The sequence below is a fragment of the Pipistrellus hanaki genome (genome assembly GCF_964339955.1).
Source record: "Pipistrellus hanaki genome assembly, chromosome: X".
Lineage (NCBI taxonomy): Eukaryota > Metazoa > Chordata > Mammalia > Chiroptera > Vespertilionidae > Pipistrellus > Pipistrellus hanaki.
The window spans coordinates 11,242,710-11,259,889 of NC_140524.1; the positions used below are offsets into that span (position 1 = coordinate 11,242,710).

The following is a 17,180-nucleotide window of genomic DNA, read 5'->3' on the forward strand; positions in this document are numbered from 1 at the left end:
TGTGCAGTGTGTGTGTCTGGGAAGCAAGGACTGCAGGGCAACCAAGGATGATCGAAGCAATAAGATCCAAATCCATCACTGACCCAGCAACTCCCCACCCAGGCATATGTATACCCAAGAGAAGCGATCACATATGTCCACACAGACACTGGTACACAAATGTGCATAGGAGCTTTATTAGTCATGGCCAACACCTGGAAACAACACAAGTACTGTGGTCCGTGCATACAGTGGCACAATACTCAGCAAAGAAAACGAAGGCCTGCTACAACTACCTGGATGCACTTCAAGATCATTATGCAGAGTAAAAGAGGCCAGACAAGGAAGAGTGCACACAGCAGGGTTCCATTTACATAGAACTGCAGGAAATACAAAGTGATGAACAGTGACAGAAAGTAGACCATTGGTTGTGAGTTGGGGGGGAGGGAGGGACAAAAAGGTAGCTTATCCAGTAGAATCAATGGGATGACATTATCCTGGGAGGAGGCAACTCTTTCTTTTATTTTCTTCTCTCTTTTCTTTTCTTTTCTTTTCTTTTCTTTTCTTTTCTTTTTTCTTTTCTTTTCTCTTTTCCCTTCCCTCCCTCTCTCCCTCCTTCCCTCCCTTCCTTCCTTCCTTCTTTCCTGTTAGTTCTCATCTGAGGATATTTTTCCCCATTGATTTTTAGAGGGAGTGCAAGGGATCAGAACAGACACACAGAGAGAAACATCGATGTGAGAGATGCATTGACCCATTGCCTCCCATATGCACCAGAATGAAACCTGTGACCCTTCAGTCCGTGGGCCGATGCTCTATCCACGGAGCCAAAACGGCTAGGGTCCAGCTCTTCTTTATTAAAAGCTGGTTACTGACAGGCCTGTAAGAGCTAAACTGTTCGCTTACACCACGATTCCCACCACGTGACAGCTGTTGCCCCAATCCTGGTCAGGCCATGGTTAAAGGCGACTGGAGCCCAAGCACAAGGCCACTGGCCACTGTCCCCTGCACTGTGTGGGGATTGGGTTCTTGAATCCAAAAATTGCCTGCATCTCAGAAAAAACACACATCTCCCAAGGACTTCTCCATGGACTCTAGACACTGTTCCTAATCCTTATTTTTCTACAGGAAAACCCAAAAGTTGCAGAAACTTTCAACCACCTCCAGGCTATGCTGGGGCTGACTGTGGTCTAGAACCTGGGTTCAATGTGCTAAGGGGGCCGATATTCATTTCACAAGCATTTACTGTTAGGTTTGATCAAGCAATTGAATTGCTACTCCTCCCCCTAGGAGCTGGATTTCCAGGTCATTTCACTATGGACATTCCCTTTTCTGAGACCACATTTCACTTGCTGTCACCACATTCCATTCTCTCCCCTCAGGGAATGCATAAAGAAGTCTCATCCCAGAAAAAAGCCCGCCAAAAGTCCTTTGAAAGCCGCTGACTCCAGTCACTGGGTGCTGGAGCCACCCAGGCTCAGCCACCTGGTGTGCGGATGATCGAATAAATTCAAAATCCTTTGGCGGACCTAATATTTACTAAGTGCCAAGCCCAGCGCTGGGGCACAATGATGAATGTGATGCGCAGAGCAGGAGGAGGTTATGAGATAAGAGCAAGTTACAAGCACTTTCCATAAGTCAAAGATGAGTAAAATCTTTTAAATAAATCTCTATAAAACATCTACAGCTACATCTACACCTACATCTACACCTATACCTATATTTCTCACTCCTGGAGTCGTCCTAGCAATTGCAGTCCTAAACAGCACGTGCAGAAGGAATCCTGGACTTCCAGGTCCTCCCACACTCTCCTGATGGGTCTTTGACCCTCCCCTGTCTTGCAGGGAAAGCGCATGCTCCTTGGAGGCCCAGAGGGGGACTCCGGCATATCCACCACCTGCCTGCCCCCAGGTGCTCTGTGTGACCCACCCGAGCCCCTGGGAGTGAAGGGGGCTGCAAGGAGGTGGCAAGCGAATCAGGGTGCTGAGCTGAGAGCATCAAGGGGCATAACTCCTGGGCCCAGCTCTGGGAACAGCATAGGTGGCACAGGACAGAGCCAGCCAGCAGCTGACCCCCTGGCCAGCACGAGCTTGAGATCCTCGCCTGGCCTGCAATAAAGTGCCATTTGCAGGGTCTGCCCTGTTTCCACGGGGCTGAGGGGGAGGAGGGAAAAGAGTAGCCAGGCTTGCTACCACATGCCAGGGCTGGGGGCGGGGGGAGAGGGGGAACCCTTTCTCCTGCCTGAGTACTTCTCAGAGGGCTGGAGGTGGGGTGGGATTCTTATTTCAGGGGCGAGTCCCTGACACTCTCATATGGCAGAAATCTCCAACTTCACCTTACATTGTCCTGAACGCAAAAACATTCAAAGCAACCGAGCCGCCAATATTTTCAGAAATGTCCTATGAAGACAGATCTGACGAGAGAACCACGGCTGGGTACCCTCTGTGCAAATTCCTAACCCGTCTGGCTTTCCTCCTGATGTGTGCAAACCACAGGGGTGCTGATTGGGTGTGGGGAGTGGGGGCAGCTTTAGGCACTGAGGGTGGGGAGGAGGGACAGAGAAGCCAGGGTGGCCTTTGCTGGCAGGCTCTGCCGGGGGGTGGGGGGTGGGGGGGGCAGAAAAGCAGCAAAGGGGGCAAACTTGAGGGCCTGATTGGGCAGGGAGGAGACCAAAGGTAGCAGGGCAGCTGGTGGCAAATATTGCCATACTGCCATGTCTTGCCTGGAGCCTTCTGCTTCGAGGGACCAATGCAAAAAGGCTACTCTCTGGCGGAGGAGAAGCTGAGCCCTCGGGCCTCATCCTCTCCATGGGGCCCTGGCCCTCCAATTCCCCAGAGTTCCCCCTTCCCCCAAGCTCTGAGCTCTCAGAAGATGGCGCCTGGCGCTGCTCCTCTGAGAAGAGGCAGCTGGAAACAGCCGTCGAAGGCTGCAGTCTTCAGGCACCAAGACAAATGGCCTGGAAAAAGGACAGGTCAGCACCGTAGCAGAGTGTCCAGTGCCTTCCCACGGAGCCGAGGCTGCCAATGCAGGCACGGGCAGTGTGTAAGAGCATCTGCCTGTGTCCATTTTCAGACCATTTCTTGATGAATTCGGGAGGATGTCACAATCAAGCCACAGCCTACTTACAGAGCTCAAGAGTTTTAACGTCCTCAAGTCCCTTCCATATATAAGCTCTTCAAGGATTAAAGTGCTTTTTGTGTTTTCTACCTGGAAACACTAACAAGTCTTGGGGTCCAGTGAATGACCCGATGAGAGAAAATAGACCATCTTTACTGAACTCAAGGTTCCTGTGCCCTGGGGGTGGCCCCATAAACAGGTGTCTTCCTACAGCACACAATCCCGATAGGTGTGCAAGAGCTCACATCCACTCCACACATACACACACACACACACACACACACACACACACACACACACTCCTGTGCTCACACATGGCACCCTGTCATCAGCCCAGGGCTCAGGCTGCATCAACGACAGGATGGAAGGGAGCAGGACGCTAAGCCCTCCGGAGACAACCCTGTCATGTGGGCAGCCTTGCATTCAGAGTCTGTCTCCTGTTTCTCATCCTCAGGGGGGCTTTTGAGGGCCAAGGAGGCTGGCTTTTTTTCATCGTCGCTGTCCTCCAAAGTCTTCTTTCCATGGCGAGTTTTCTGCAATTTCCCCTTAAAGGCCTTGTCACATTTGCCACACTCACCACATGTGCAAGGCTTCTCATCGCTCTTGCTGCGGGCCTTCCGGCATGCGTGCGCCTGCCGGTGCTCCAGGAGGTCTAAGCTGCCCCGGAACACCTTCTTACAGTCCTGACACTGGTGGGGCCTCTCCTCCCTGTGAACCACCTGGTGCTTGAAGAGGTTGGATCGTCGGCCGAAGGTCTTCCCACAGTCGCTGCATTCGTAGGGCTTCTCACCACTGTGCACCCGGCGATGCTGACTGAGGCCCGAACGACCCCGGAAGGCCTTCCCACACTCCTTGCACTGGAATGACTTGTCCCTGCTGTGGATGCGCTGGTGGTGAATGAGCTGGGAGATGCCCTTGAAAGCTTTTGGACACTTGCTGCACTTGTAGGGCTTCTCGCCACTGTGGGTCCGCTGGTGCTCGATGAGGTTAGAGCTCCTGCTGAAGGACTTTCCGCACTCATTGCACTCGTAGGGCCTCTCGCCACTGTGGATGCGTTCATGCTCCAGGAGGGCAAAGTTGCGCCGGAAGAGTTTCCCGCACTCTGAGCACTTGAAGGGCTTCTCCCCGCTGTGGATAATTTGGTGCTTGATGAGGTTGGAGCTGCGCGTAAAGGTCTTCCCGCACTCATTGCACTCAAAGGGCTTCTCGCCACTGTGTATGCGCTGGTGCTCCAGGAGGGCGAAGCTGCGCCGGAAGAGTTTCCCGCACTCCGAGCACTCGTAGGGCTTCTCCCCGCTATGGATGATGCGGTGTTTGATGAGGTTGGAGCTCCGGCTGAAGGATTTCCCACACTGTTGACACAGGAAGCGCTTCTCTGTGCCTTTGGAACTCTGTGGCCTTGGCACTGAATCCTGCCTGATGCTGTGGTTCTTTCTCTGCACCGGCTCTCTTCTCTCTCCAGAGGAGCTGCCGTGGCCTTTCTCCCTGTGATGGTCATCCCTGCTGGAACCTGTCTCAGGAGAATAAACAGAATAAACATGTTTCTGTGTCTGCTCAGGTGTCTCCTCCAGCAGCCTGGTTCCCTGGCCCTTGCTGCCACCTGTGCATTCTTTTGGACAATGTTTGTGCTTGAAACTCAATGTCTTGCTCTTGATCCTTTTATCTGTAAAGACAGAGGGCACCAAGCGGTATTGCTCCTTCCCTAGGTCTCTATTGAGGGTTTTTTCTTCACCCTCACCCTCATGCCAAGGCTGAGAGGAGATGAACCAGGAGATGATCTTGGGCAGACAGGAGAGTGAGAAGGGAGGAAGTGGGGTGAGATAGAAGGAGGTGCTCCCTTTATCTGGTGCCTCCATGGAGGGGGGCACCTTGGGGTATTTAAATCTACCACAAAAGAGAGTTCCCCACCCAAAGTGACTGTGTCACCCTCCACTGACGGCTGCTCTATGCGAATAGCTCAGGCAAGCTGTCCAAGCACCTTTTACTCACCTGCCTGTGTTCCTACGGCAGCCCTTGTCTGGCTGTCTGCTACCCAGGGCCACTTCCCTTTCTCCAGCAGGGAGACCAGGTGGGGCTTGGAGGATGAAAATCCTGTGCACGGAAATGAAGTGAATCAGTATCTTCAGGAACAGAGAACAAAGAACTCTCCAAAAATTGCTACTGGAAGGGTCCAGAGAAAAGGGCAAAGTCCCTCTCACGAAGCAAGGGGCTCTAACCCTACAGGGGCCAGGTAGGCCCAGGGGATCTGTAGTAGATAGCGATTTGGGCCACGAGGATAAAGATGCTATTATTTGGCCACTTGGAAGGCAGCAAGCTTGTGGGATACCCCGAGGCATAGCCAAAGGGCTAGAGCAGGGATCCACTGGGGGCAAGGCAGTAGGGAGTATCAGGAAGTGAACAGAGCTGAGGGGCTGCCTGCACCCCAAAAGCCGAAGACCTCTGAATCACCAGCACACAGAGCAGCTGTCTCAGTTGTGCCTTATGCCAAACTCAGCCTAGGATTCCTGGACTCCCCTGGGAAACCCATATCTTCCTGGGGAGGGTCAGAAAGAACCCAGGGGAAGTAGCTAGTCTTTCTCAATGCGGGGGTGGGGGTGGGGTAAAATCACAGAGATGAAATCTGTTGACTCTAAAAGGAAAATTGGAGCAAGAGGGTCCACTGCAGCCCCCAAAGGCAGCGGGATGTAGCACGGGAGTTTGCCCCAGCTCCCATCCGGCTTCTGCCTGCCTTGGCCTGGGCCTCCATGACCTGGGCCCTCTGTGGCTTGATGCTGTTAAATTCTAACAAGAAACAAATGTGAAATGCAGCCTTGGTAAAAGTGAATTAAGTCTCCAATAGGGCATAGAGTATTTGCACTATCTTTTGGGTAGCAGAAGTTTCGTTAACCTATGAGTTTATATTGCAAAATACGTTTGCTGAGGGAGGGCACACATTTACCTAAAACATTTACAGGTCCAAACCACTGAGCTAAAAACTGCCCTGTTGAGACAAAAGCTGGGCTGCAATGGATCTACTGGGGAAACGCCTTTATTCTTGGCCTTCCAGTAACCAACCAGCAAAGGAACTCACAAATAAACTGAGTTCAGCCTGGCTGGCATGTTTGGTCATGGTTCAATTCCAGGTCAGGGCAGATGCCCGGGTTGCGGGCTCGATTCCCAGTGTGGGGCATGCAGGAGGCAGCAGACCAATAATTCTCTCTCATCATTGATGTTTCTATCTCTCTCCCTCTACCTTCCTCTCTGAAATCAATTAAAATATGCTGAAAGAAAGAAAGAGCCGAAACCGGTTTGGCTCAGTGGATAGAGCATCAGCCTGTGGACTGAAAGGTCCCGGGTTTGATTCCGGTCAAGGGCATGTACCTTGGTTGTGGGCACATCCCCAGTAGGAGCTGGGCAAGAGGCAGCTGATCAATGATTCTCTCTCATCGATGTTTCTAACTCTCTATCCATCTCTCTTCCTCTCTGTAAAAAAAAAAAATCAATAAAATGTATCTTTAAAAAAAGAAGGAAAGAAAGAGAAAGAAAGAGAAAGAAAGAAAGGAAGAAAGAAAGAAAGAAAGAAAGAAAAGAGTTGAGATTGAGTAGGAGGCACTGGGTGTGTGTGGGGTCCTTACCCAGTGACACTAAATGGCGGTAGTTCTCCAGCATCACTTGCTTGTAGAGGATCCTTTGATTGAGATCCAGAAGCTTCCATTCTGACTTGCTGAAGTTCACAGACACGTCCTCAAAAGATACTGGCACCTAAAACGAGCCATTCCTGTGACTGCAGGAAAATTCACCCTCTTGGGCCCCAAGATGAGGTAGGTGGGGGCAACTAAAGATGGGGCAAGGGCCGTACTGGGGAGCACAGCAGCCAGGGGAGGCTCGGAGTTGCAACAGTTGTGAGGCTGGGACACAAGGGGGGGGGGTGGCAGGTGGAGACCATTAAGGGGAGATGCTGAGGCGAGGGGCAGCCCGTAGCTGGGAGTCCCACTCACCTTGGCTCTGGTCTTTAGGAGAATGGCTGCCATGGCAGAGGCACGGAGAAGCTAAGGGAAGTGGAAAGAGGCAGGTGTGACAGGAGCCCCACTCTACTCCAGTACAGCCCATCCATTCACAGCCCCTGGGGACAAGACTTTTTAGGGGACACAATTCAACCCATAACACTTAACCAAACGGAGTTTCTGTCCCCTCTCCTCACCTGTGCAGTGAGACCAAGGACACAGGTTTACTCCCTCCTCTTGCCAGCAGCACCTAACAGGCTTTCAAGGAAGTGTGTTTCTTCTTTCCTGTTTTTTTTTTTTAAATATATATTTTATTGATTTTCTATAGAGAGGAAGAGAGAGGGATAGAGAGTTAGAAACATCGATGAGAGAGAATCATTGATCAGTTGCCTCTTGCACACCCCCTACTGGGGATGTGCCCGCAACCAAGGTACATGCCCTTGACCGGAATCGAACCTGAGACCTTTCGGTCCGACGCTGTATCCACTGAGCCAAACCGGTTTCGGCTCTTCCCTGTTTTTTTTTTTTTTTTTAAATTTTAAAAATATACTTTGATTTTTTATAGAGAAGAAGGGAGAGGGTGAGAGAGAGCCAGAAACTTCAATGAGAGAGAAACATCAATCAGCTGCCTCCTGCACACTCCCCACTGGGTATATGCCTGCAACCAAGGTACATGCCCTTGATCAGAATCAAACCTGGGACCCGCAAGCCGACGCTCTATCCACTGAGCCAAACCAGTCAGGGCTAAAAAGAAATATATTTTTATTGATTTCAGAGAGGGAGAGGGGGAGAGAGATAGAAACATCAATAATGAGAGAGATTCACTGATGGGATGCCTCCTGCACACTCCCTACTGGGGATCAAACCCCCAAACCGGGCATGTGCCCTGATTGGGAATTGAACCCTGATCTCCTGGTTCATAGGTTGACACTCAACCACTGGGCAATGCCAGCTGGGCTCTTCTTTCCTTTCTTATTCTCATTTCCTTCTTCTCTTGGCCCTTTTCTCATGTGGGCAGTACCCATGACCCCAACTTTCCAGCCATCCCTAGAAGTTCCGTTGCCAGCCCCCTTTCCCCTCAGGTAAGGGTTCTTACAAAAAACAAACAACAACATAAAAACCAAAAAAAAAACACCCCACAACAACTCTAAACATACCGACTCCACCTGCAAACAGACTTTCTCTCAAGGGGAAGAGAAAGACCAGGCTGGTGAGCTGCACAATGAAGGGACCCACGATGGGGGGGTGGGGGGGAGAGGAGGAAAGGAGGGTACTTTCTGAAGAAGTAACATTTAGGCCAAGAAATGAAGGTTGGAGGTAAGGAGAGCAGCAGACCAAGATCATGGCCCATGTCCAGCCCTCAGATAGGCCTGAGTGCAGCGTTCATGGTGCTGAAAACTGGCTGGCTGGCAGAGGGGAGGGGGTGGCCGGGGGTGGGGGAAAGGGACAAGGGGGAGGAGTTTGCAGAAGGTGAGGCCATGCTGGGGGTCCTTTCTCCCCCCCCCCCCCAGGACAGGAAGAAACCCCAGGCTCACATTAAGGGCAGGAAGAGCGTGTCACTGACAAAGTGGACAGAACCAGATTTCCTTCTCCACAGCAGTTCTCAAAGCCAGAAGAAGGAAGTTTGCTCTAAGGATGTTTTCACCCAACTGGAGACTGACAGGGGGCAAGTCCTGGGTGGAGCAGGGGAGGAACAAGGCTGCATATGGTGGGTGGGCCTGCACCCGGAGTGTTTCTTATGCTGCTGTGGGCAAGCACGGTGTGTTTGCGCAACAGGAGAGAGGGCAAAGGGACAGGGTCCCCAGAGCATTGAAATTGGCCCCACGTCCCTTATCACCTATGATAAATTGTCAATCTACACTGGCCCTGAATAAATAAACTCAAATGTCTTTCGAAGAAGTTTCTATGAACCAGAGAGAGAATCCCTAAGGTCGAGTGGATGCTGAAAACCATTAGATGGCCCTAGCCAGTTTGGCTCAGTGGACAGAGCGTGGGCTTGCAGACCAAAGGGTCCCGGGTTTGATTCCGGTCAAGGGCACGTACCTAGGTTGCAGGCTCCTCCCTGGCCCAGGCCGGGTTGGGACTTGTGCAGGAGGCAACCAATCGATGTGTTTCTCTCACTTCGATGTTTCTCTCTGTCTTTCCCTCTGTCTTCCACTTTCCCTAAAAAAATCAGTGGAAAAATATCGTCGGGTGAAGATTAACAAACAAACAGAAAAAAGAGATCCACATTAAAGCATTTTGGGAGAAAAGGGCCTGTAAACTTAATTTAAAATGCTGGGAAGGGAACCGAAGGGAAGGGAAGGAAAGGGCAAAGTAGGAAATAAGGGGAGCTGGAGGGCACTGCCTGGGACAGTGGTCGGCAAACTCATTAGTCAACAGAGCCAAACATCAACAGAACGACGACTGAAATTTCTCTTGAGAGCCAGATTTTTTAAACCTAAACTTCTTCTAACGCCACTTCTTCAAAATTATCTCACCCAGGCCGTGGTATTTTGTGGAAGAGCCACACTCAAGGGGCTAAAGAGCCACATGTGGCTCGCGAGCCACAGTTTGCCGACCACAGGCCTGGAAGGCTGGTATCTGGGTTTCATGACACTAATCTCTCTACGTGTCTGTTGGCTCGACGGTGTTCCAAATTAAAAGGGAAAACAGTTTGATGGTTCCTCAGTAAGTAAACATAGTTATCGCATGACCCAGCCATTCCACTCCTGGACACATACTCAACAGAACTGCAAACAGGTGTGCAAATAAAAGCCTGTACATGAGTGTTCCCAGCAGCGTGATTCACCAGAGCAGAAACAGGTGGAAACAAGCCAATGTTCAGCGTCTGAAGAATGGAACCGATGAACTAAACGTGGTCCGTATACACGCACTGAAATATTACTTGGCCGGAAAGAGGAATGAGATGCCGATACATGCTACAATGCGGGCGAACCTTGGAGACGGTATGCTCAGTGACAAAAGCCAAACACACAATAGGCCACAGATGGAATGATTTCATTTAGATGAGGTAATACAATATTTCTCAAGAGCTGTCTCGACCGAGTTTGGAACTTATGACTGAAAACCCCCCTTTCTCTGCTCTTCATGGGCAGTTTGTTGAGCTCTCATCCCAGCTACCTTCCTCATCAGGGGCCGTTTCTCTGGGGCCACTAAACGTGTCCTCAACCCCCCTATTGGGCTCTCACACCCAGGGGTCAGTACAAGAAAACTAGGGAAAGCCCCTGTGCCCAGAGGAACCCTGAAGAAACTAGCACGCTACCCGGGTGCGCCCCCACATGGCAGCCTTCTCTCCTTTGAATTGTTAGAAAGAGTTCTGCCTTTCATCTCTCGACGTGTCACTGTCCTGTGACCTGCCATCAAAAAATAATCTCCTCTTTAAAAATATTACATGACCAGGGCAGCTGTGGCTCAATTGGCTGAGCACCGAAGAGTCACCCGTCCAATTTCAGGTCAGGGCACATGCCCAGGTTTCAGGATCAATTCCCGGTCTGGGTGCATAGTGGAGACAGCTGATTGATGATTCTCTCTCACATCGATGTTTTTCTCTCTTTAAAAAAAGATCAATAAAAACATATTTTAAAAAAAAACAATATAGGACACCCTAAATGGTTTGGCTCAGTGGATAGAGCATCAGCCTGTGGACTCAAGGGTCCCAGGTTTGATTCCGGTCAAGGGCATGTACCTTGGTTGTGAGCACATCCCCAGTAGGGAGTGTGCAGGAAGCAGCTGATTAATGTTTCTCGCTCATCGATGTTTCTAACTCTCTATCCCTCTCCCTTCCTCTCTGTAAAAAAAAAATCAATAAAATATATATTTAAAAAACACACACACCAATATATGACATGTCCAGAATAGGAAAATCCAGAGAGTCAGAGAGCAGATCGGCAGGCATGAAGTGTGAGGGTGTGTGTGTGGGGGGGAGGGAGGAACCTTGTGTGCATGTGCGTGTGCATGTGTGTGTGTATGTGTGTGCGTGCCCGCACATGTGACTGCTTTGTGTTTATAGGGTTTTCTCCATAGGTGATGAAAATATTCTGTAACAAGACAGCAGTGATGGTTGCACAGCATTGTTAATGTACTTAATGCAGCTGAATTATTCACTCTAAAATGGTTAATTTGATTTTGTGTGAATCTCATCTCAATAAAAAGGGGGGGGGGTCAAGAGGTGTGCCTATCGAGTATCATGCTGATGTCCACACGTCACATTTCACTCTGATGCCCCGTCAGTCACTGGGGGACATAACGGGATAAAGGTGCAAAGTAGAGACTAATAAGAACATCCAGGCTTTCCAGACCAGCAGCATTGTTTTGAACAGCTCGTGCCTCTTTTCTCTCTCCTACGGCTGTAACGCCAGGTCATGGTCCATAATGGAAAACAGAAAAGTCTAAAGGAAGAGGCTTTATCTACGGTCCCCCACTCCAAGACATACTGGGGTCCAAGCCCCCAGTGGAGAAGCAGTCATTGAGCTGTGACCGCCTGAGGGAAATAGCATAACAGGCTCACCTGTAGATAGAGACCAACACTCAAGTTCAACACCACTAGGCGCAGTGGGAGGTGCCAGCCACGATCAGTGGTCGCACGCAACAGTATCTGTGCTTGAGACCTAGTCCCCTTATGTCAGGACACTTCCAAATCCTGGAAGGAAAGATATGGCAAGCCCTTTCCTCATAGACTATAACTCCTAGTAACCCTCCAGGTGGAATGGGAAGACACTCCCTAGCACGTGCATAAAGAACAATCTAGAAGGAGCCTGTCAAGCTGGTCAGCAGCTTCACCTAAGACCCTTTGACCTTGGGCAACCAGAATAGAGAAATTGAAAGATGATTCTGGACCCCGAAGCTCAGCTTTCCTGAAACCCGGCACTGGGATGCAGGAGAGGGTCCATGGGACAGCAGTGCCCGGGCCAGAAGCCAGGGAGGCTCTGCCAGCCTCCTCCTGGGCTGGTTTGCACCCAAGAAGGGGGCAGACTCCCACCCCTTCTCTGATCCTGGCAGAGAGAAAGCTGAGAACCAGGAGCCACCAGCCCATCCCGCTGGGGGGGGGAGGGGGGGGGAGGAGTGCAGGGGGCTAAGTGAAGCAGGCTCCAAAGCCCAAAGCGGGAGGGGCGGCCAGTGGGCTTGGGCGCTGATGCCTTCGGAAGACCACGAGATGGGGCTATTTCCCCAGAAAAAAAAAGGAAACAGAAAACAAACAAACAACTGGCAAGGCAGTCAGCAGTCCCCCCCCACTCAGGCTGGATCAGGAACTGGGGGGGTAAGGGGGAGGTCATCCACAGGGAAGGTCTTCTTCTGTGCTGGTGGGACTTCCTCTGGGGTGTAGTGATTCAAGACCCAACAGCCTTCCTTGGCCCCAGCAGCCTTTCCACCTGCCTCCCACCTGCCACCCACCTGCGGGGAAAGCTGGAAGACCCAGGGCGGGGTCGGGGGTGGGGGGGTGGGGCAGCCTCAGTCGGAACCCAGGTCTAGGCTGAAAGCTGCCACAGGTCAGCCCCGGGGCCACCAGGCAGCCTGGCCCAGCAAAGCCCTCTGAGGAACAAGCGTGCAACTGGTGTCTCCAGGACCCTGGCCTCAGGGACAGAGGCTGGGCTGGACAGAAAGAGAGCCGCTTCCTAGTGAGTTTCTGCCCTTCCCTGTTTAGCACCGTCCCCTGAAGTGCCCGTGTCACTCAGAGTAAACCCGTGGCCCTTGCTGACCTCTCCCTCTCCTCCTCCCACCCCGTTGCTCCTCGCGCTCCACTCACACGGGGCCTCTGAACTCTTCCTCCTACTCACCCGGGACCCGCCTGCCTCAGGGCCTTTGCACTGGCTGTTGCCTCTGCGTGGTAGGCTCGCTCATCTCCTTTAAGTTTTTCAGAAATGTCGCCTTCTAACCACACTACTTAAACATGCAATCCCACACCTCCCCTCCCTTCCCCTGCTCTATTTTTTTCCCTTGGCACTTCCCACCATTTAGCATACTTTATAATGCTTCATTTGAAACCTTTACCTTTCATTGTGCCCTGCCACTAGAACTGGACCCACCGAGCAGGGGTTAAGCCAATTCGCTCCCAGATGTACCCCCAATGCCCGCAGCAACCTGGCCCCCCATGGGAGCTCCGGGGAATTTGAGAGAATTGGTCCTGCAGGGCAGCCCCGCACAATTCCCGCACAGTCCCCGCCGCTCAGTTCCGTCCCTCTCCTGTCCTTGCGGGGGGCCTTCTACCCTGCGGGGGCGAGGGGCTGCGCGTCGCCGCCAACCCCCAACCCCCCACTCCACCAAAGGGCACAACCCTCAGCCCCATGCCTGCAGACGCTTCGCTGGGTGCCCAGGGCAGGAGTGCTGCGACCAGGGTCGCTGTGCCAGCCTGCCCGGTGCTCCCACATGAAGAGGCGAACAGTCCAAACTTACCACCCGGCTGGGAGACTGGATGCGCTCTTGCCGGCCCCCGGATCGGTGGCGAACCGCAGGCAGTGGACACACAACTGGGAAACCCGGCTGCCTTTCTTGGGCGCCCAGGAAGGGATAGCCCCGAGGGCCGGCCGCCAGCTCTCAGAATTCGCTGCCTCCCGGGGCTTCCCGACGGCCGCCACCGCTGCAGCAGCAGCAGCTCCCTCACCCCCTCGCCACCTGCGGAGACGGGGCCCCGCCCCTACCTGGCGCCCCAGCGGGACCGAAGCCGAGGCCGCCGCCTCCGAGAAGCCCTCCGGGGCAGTCCCCAAGAGGCGGCGGGGCTCCGGGAAGGTTTGGGGCCTCGTCCTCCGTCACCGCTCCGGAGGTGCGTTCTGCACTGGCGTCATCCCTCTGTCTGTCTGTCCGTCCAGCACCAACGTTAGAACGGGTTGGGCGGGGGCGGTGGCGGCGTGGGAAAAGGGGGGGCACGGAGCATGCGCGGCGCGGCAGGAGGGCGGCCCGGCCAGCGCCCGCCCCTGCGCGCCCCGCCGGGGTTCTGTCTTAGCTCCCCGCGGACCCTGAAGCACCTCTGCTCAGAGTCCGGTCCCCATGCTTTTAGGGCTCAGGTCTCAGTGGTCGATCCACCACAGTCCCCCAAGGGGACAGGAGGGGCAACATTGGGCTTTACGTCCATCCAGTCATCAACCCTTCCATTTACCGACTCTCCCCCTCCCCTCCGCCCCACCTTGCAGGGCAGCTAGCGGCAGAGGGACCAGGGAGGGCAGAGATGAGAAAGTGAAGGGCAGTGAGAGGTTTAGGGGAGGGCCGTGTGCAGGCACGTGGAGGGGAGAGAGGATGAGAGCAGGGAGTGAAGAGCGCTGGGTTCAACTTTTTTTTCTCTCAGGTTCCCCATGTGACCCGCCAGCCTTCAAGCTGGTCTGTAGAGTAGGCATTTGGGTCCCTATTTCCCCAAAGGTCACCACCCACGCGGCAGAACTGACTAGGGACACGTGCTGTCTTGGCAATGATGAGTTCCCCGAAAGTTGGGAATCGGAAAAAGGGTGTCAGAGAAAAGCAACCAGAAATAAAAACAAACAAACAACAACAACAACAAAAAACACCAGGCACCCTGCATGGTCCGCCCCTCCCCCAGCCCCAGGCCACTGGGAACTGAGCAGGAGCTGGGCGCCTCTCATCACAAAACCAGGAGCGCCTGGGCCTCAGGGAGAAGCCTTCAGCAGCCCCCCTCGCTTAGGGGGAGATGGGAGACACCCACTTAGAGTGCTTCTAGCTGTGGGGAGCAGGGCCTGAGCGTTTCCCTAGAGTAGAGGTAGGCAGACCCCTGTGGCTCTGGGCTGTGGACCCTGCTGCCCAGTCTTGTCTTCTCACTGGGGGGCTGGCTGGGCTCTCAAAGTGTAGTGGGGAGAATGGTGGCCCCTCAGAAAATACTTGTGCACCCTAGCCCCCAAAACCTGTGAATATGACCTTTTTCAGAAAAAGAGTCTTTGCAGATGTGATGAAGTTAAGAATCTCGAGATGAAGTCATGCTGGGATTACCCAGGTGGGTCCTAAATACAATGACAAATGTCTTTAAAAGAAAGACACAGAAGAACCTGGCAGGGGTAGCTCAGTGGTTAGCGTTGACCTATGAACCTGGAGGTCACAGCTCCATTCTCGGTCAGGGCACATTCCCGGGTTGCGGGGCTTGATCCCCAGTGGGGGGTGTGCAGGAGGCAACCCGTCAATGATTCTCTCTCATCATTGATGTTTTTCTCTCTCCCTCTCCCTTTCTCTCCGAAATCAATAAAAATATATTTTAAAAAGTAAAAGAGAAGAAAGTCATAGACACGGGAGAAAGCTATGTGAAGGTGGCACCGGAAATGAGAGTGACGCGGCCACAAGCCCTGATCAGGAAGCCTGGAGCCCCAGGAAACTGGAAGAGGCAAAGAACGATCCTTTTCTGGAGCCATCGGAGGTAGTGCAGCCCTGCTGACACCTTCATTTTGGGCTTCTGGCTTCCAGAGCTGTGAGAAAATAAATTCCTGTTGTGTTAAGCTATCTGGTTTTTGGTAACTTATTGTAGCAGTCCGAGGAAACTCCTACAAGAGGGAACGGGCTGAGCTCAGATCCCTCCCAAGTTAATTTCTAGAAAGGGGCTAGGCCAGCTGTCGGCAACCTATGGCTCCAGAGCCGTATGCGGCTCTTTTGAAGCTTTACCGCGGCTCCGACAACTTGCAAGCCTGTGTGAAAATGAAGGTAACGTCTTACAGCCCTGATGTGCTGACACTGTGCACTGAGGTTCAGGAGCAAAAATCCCATTAACCAGGTAAATTAAATATTTTAATTAGCTATTAATTTGCAAAAACATATTTTACATTGTTAAGTGAAAAAGTCCTTTTTTTCTTCAGATTGACAGCTAACTGCACGATCCGGTATATAGCATTAAGGTAAGAAACAATATATGCAGTGTTATATTTGTTTTAAATGTCGCAGTGGTTTTGCGGCTCCCAGGTGTTTTTTTTTTTCCTTCGGAAACGGGTCCGAGTGGCTCTTTATGTCTTAAAGGTTGCCGACCCCTGGCCTAGGCCTTTCTAGTAATTGGATGTGTGCTGGGAGCGACCTTGGGTGAGGCAGCTCCTTTGGCCTTGGGCAATTTCTCGATAGCATTGGCATCCAAGCTTCACCAAAGGAGGGGAGTGAGAGCAGGCTGGGAGGGGTGCTCCGAAAGTGAACTCCACTTCTACTGCAGTGGGAGTGACTGTGGTTTTTTTTTTTTTTCTTTTTTTTAAAAAAAATATATTTTATTGTTTTTTTACATAGAGGAAGAGAGATAGAGAGTTAGAAACATCGATGAGAGAGAATCATCGATCAGCTGCCTCTTGCACAACCCCTACTGGGGATGTGCCCTTGACCGGAATTGAACCCGGGACCTTTCAGTCCCCAATCCGACGCTTATCCACTGAGCCAAACCGGTTTCGGCCATTTTATTTTATATATATATATATATATATATATATATATATATATATATATATTGGTTCGAGAGCCAGAAACATCGATGAGAGAGAAACATCGATCAGCTGCCTCTTGCACACCCCCTACTGGGGATGTGCCCTTGACCGGAATTGAACCCGGGACCTTTCAGTCCCCAATCCGACGCTTATCCACTGAGCCAAACCGGTTTCGGCCTTTTTTTTAAAAAAAAAAAAAAAAAAAAAAAAAAATATATATATATATATATATATATATATATATATATATATATATATATATATATATATATATGTATAGGTTAGAGAGCCAGAAACATCGATGAGAGAGAAACATCGACCAGCTGCCTCCTGCACACCTACTCCTGCACAAGCCCTTGACCAGAATTGAACCTGGGACCTTTCAGTCCATAGGCCGATGCTCTATCCACTGAGCCAAACCGGTTTCGGCGACTGTGTGCTTTGAATATGCAGTTGTATAAGGGCTATAAAAATAGAGGCAGGGAGACAGTGCATAATTGTCTTAACCGTTTGGTGGTTACCCTATGGCTGGTGGGAGCATTACTACAGTCAGCCAAAATGATAGACTGATGAAGAAATACTGACTAATCAATCCACAATTGGATCGGGAGAGAAATTTCCCTACTGGATTGCTTTCAATATTTTATTAAAAAGAATTTCAAACACATGTCCAGCCAGCCTAGACAGAGTAATATAACAGGAGTCTCGGACAAACCAG

The 17,180-nt window shown here is 51.6% G+C and overlaps 1 protein-coding gene across 2 annotated transcripts; it reads right to left on the minus strand.

Annotated features, from left to right (window-relative positions):
- Window positions 1–578: 578 nt before the first annotated feature.
- ZFP92 (ZFP92 zinc finger protein) lies at window positions 579–11,725 on the minus strand. Of its 2 annotated transcripts, XM_084870949.1 has the most exons (6): window positions 11,587–11,725; window positions 7,274–7,361; window positions 7,071–7,121; window positions 6,708–6,834; window positions 5,083–5,184; window positions 579–4,603 (listed from the first exon to the last, which is right to left on the minus strand). In XM_084870949.1, exons 3-6 carry the CDS (start codon window positions 7,101–7,103, stop codon window positions 3,444–3,446), a joined length of 1,422 nt encoding a protein of 473 aa, XP_084727075.1. In that variant the 5' UTR covers window positions 7,104–7,121; window positions 7,274–7,361; window positions 11,587–11,725; the 3' UTR covers window positions 579–3,443. The 2 variants fall into 2 exon arrangements, with proteins under 2 accessions (XP_084727075.1, XP_084727076.1); XM_084870950.1 differs by lacking the exon at window positions 11,587–11,725 and having other exon boundaries at window positions 7,274–7,516.
- Window positions 11,726–17,180: the final 5,455 nt, after the last annotated feature.

Coding starts and splice junctions, on each gene's coding strand:
- ZFP92 (XM_084870949.1), bottom strand. CDS start 7,103: ATGGCAGCCATTCTCCTAAAGACCAGAGCCAAG. Junction 6,835..7,070: donor TCCTAAAGACCAGAGCCAAG/GTGAGTGGGACT, acceptor GGCTCGTTTTAG/GTGCCAGTATCTTTTGAGGA. Junction 5,185..6,707: donor CCGCCATTTAGTGTCACTGG/GTAAGGACCCCA, acceptor TTCCGTGCACAG/GATTTTCATCCTCCAAGCCC.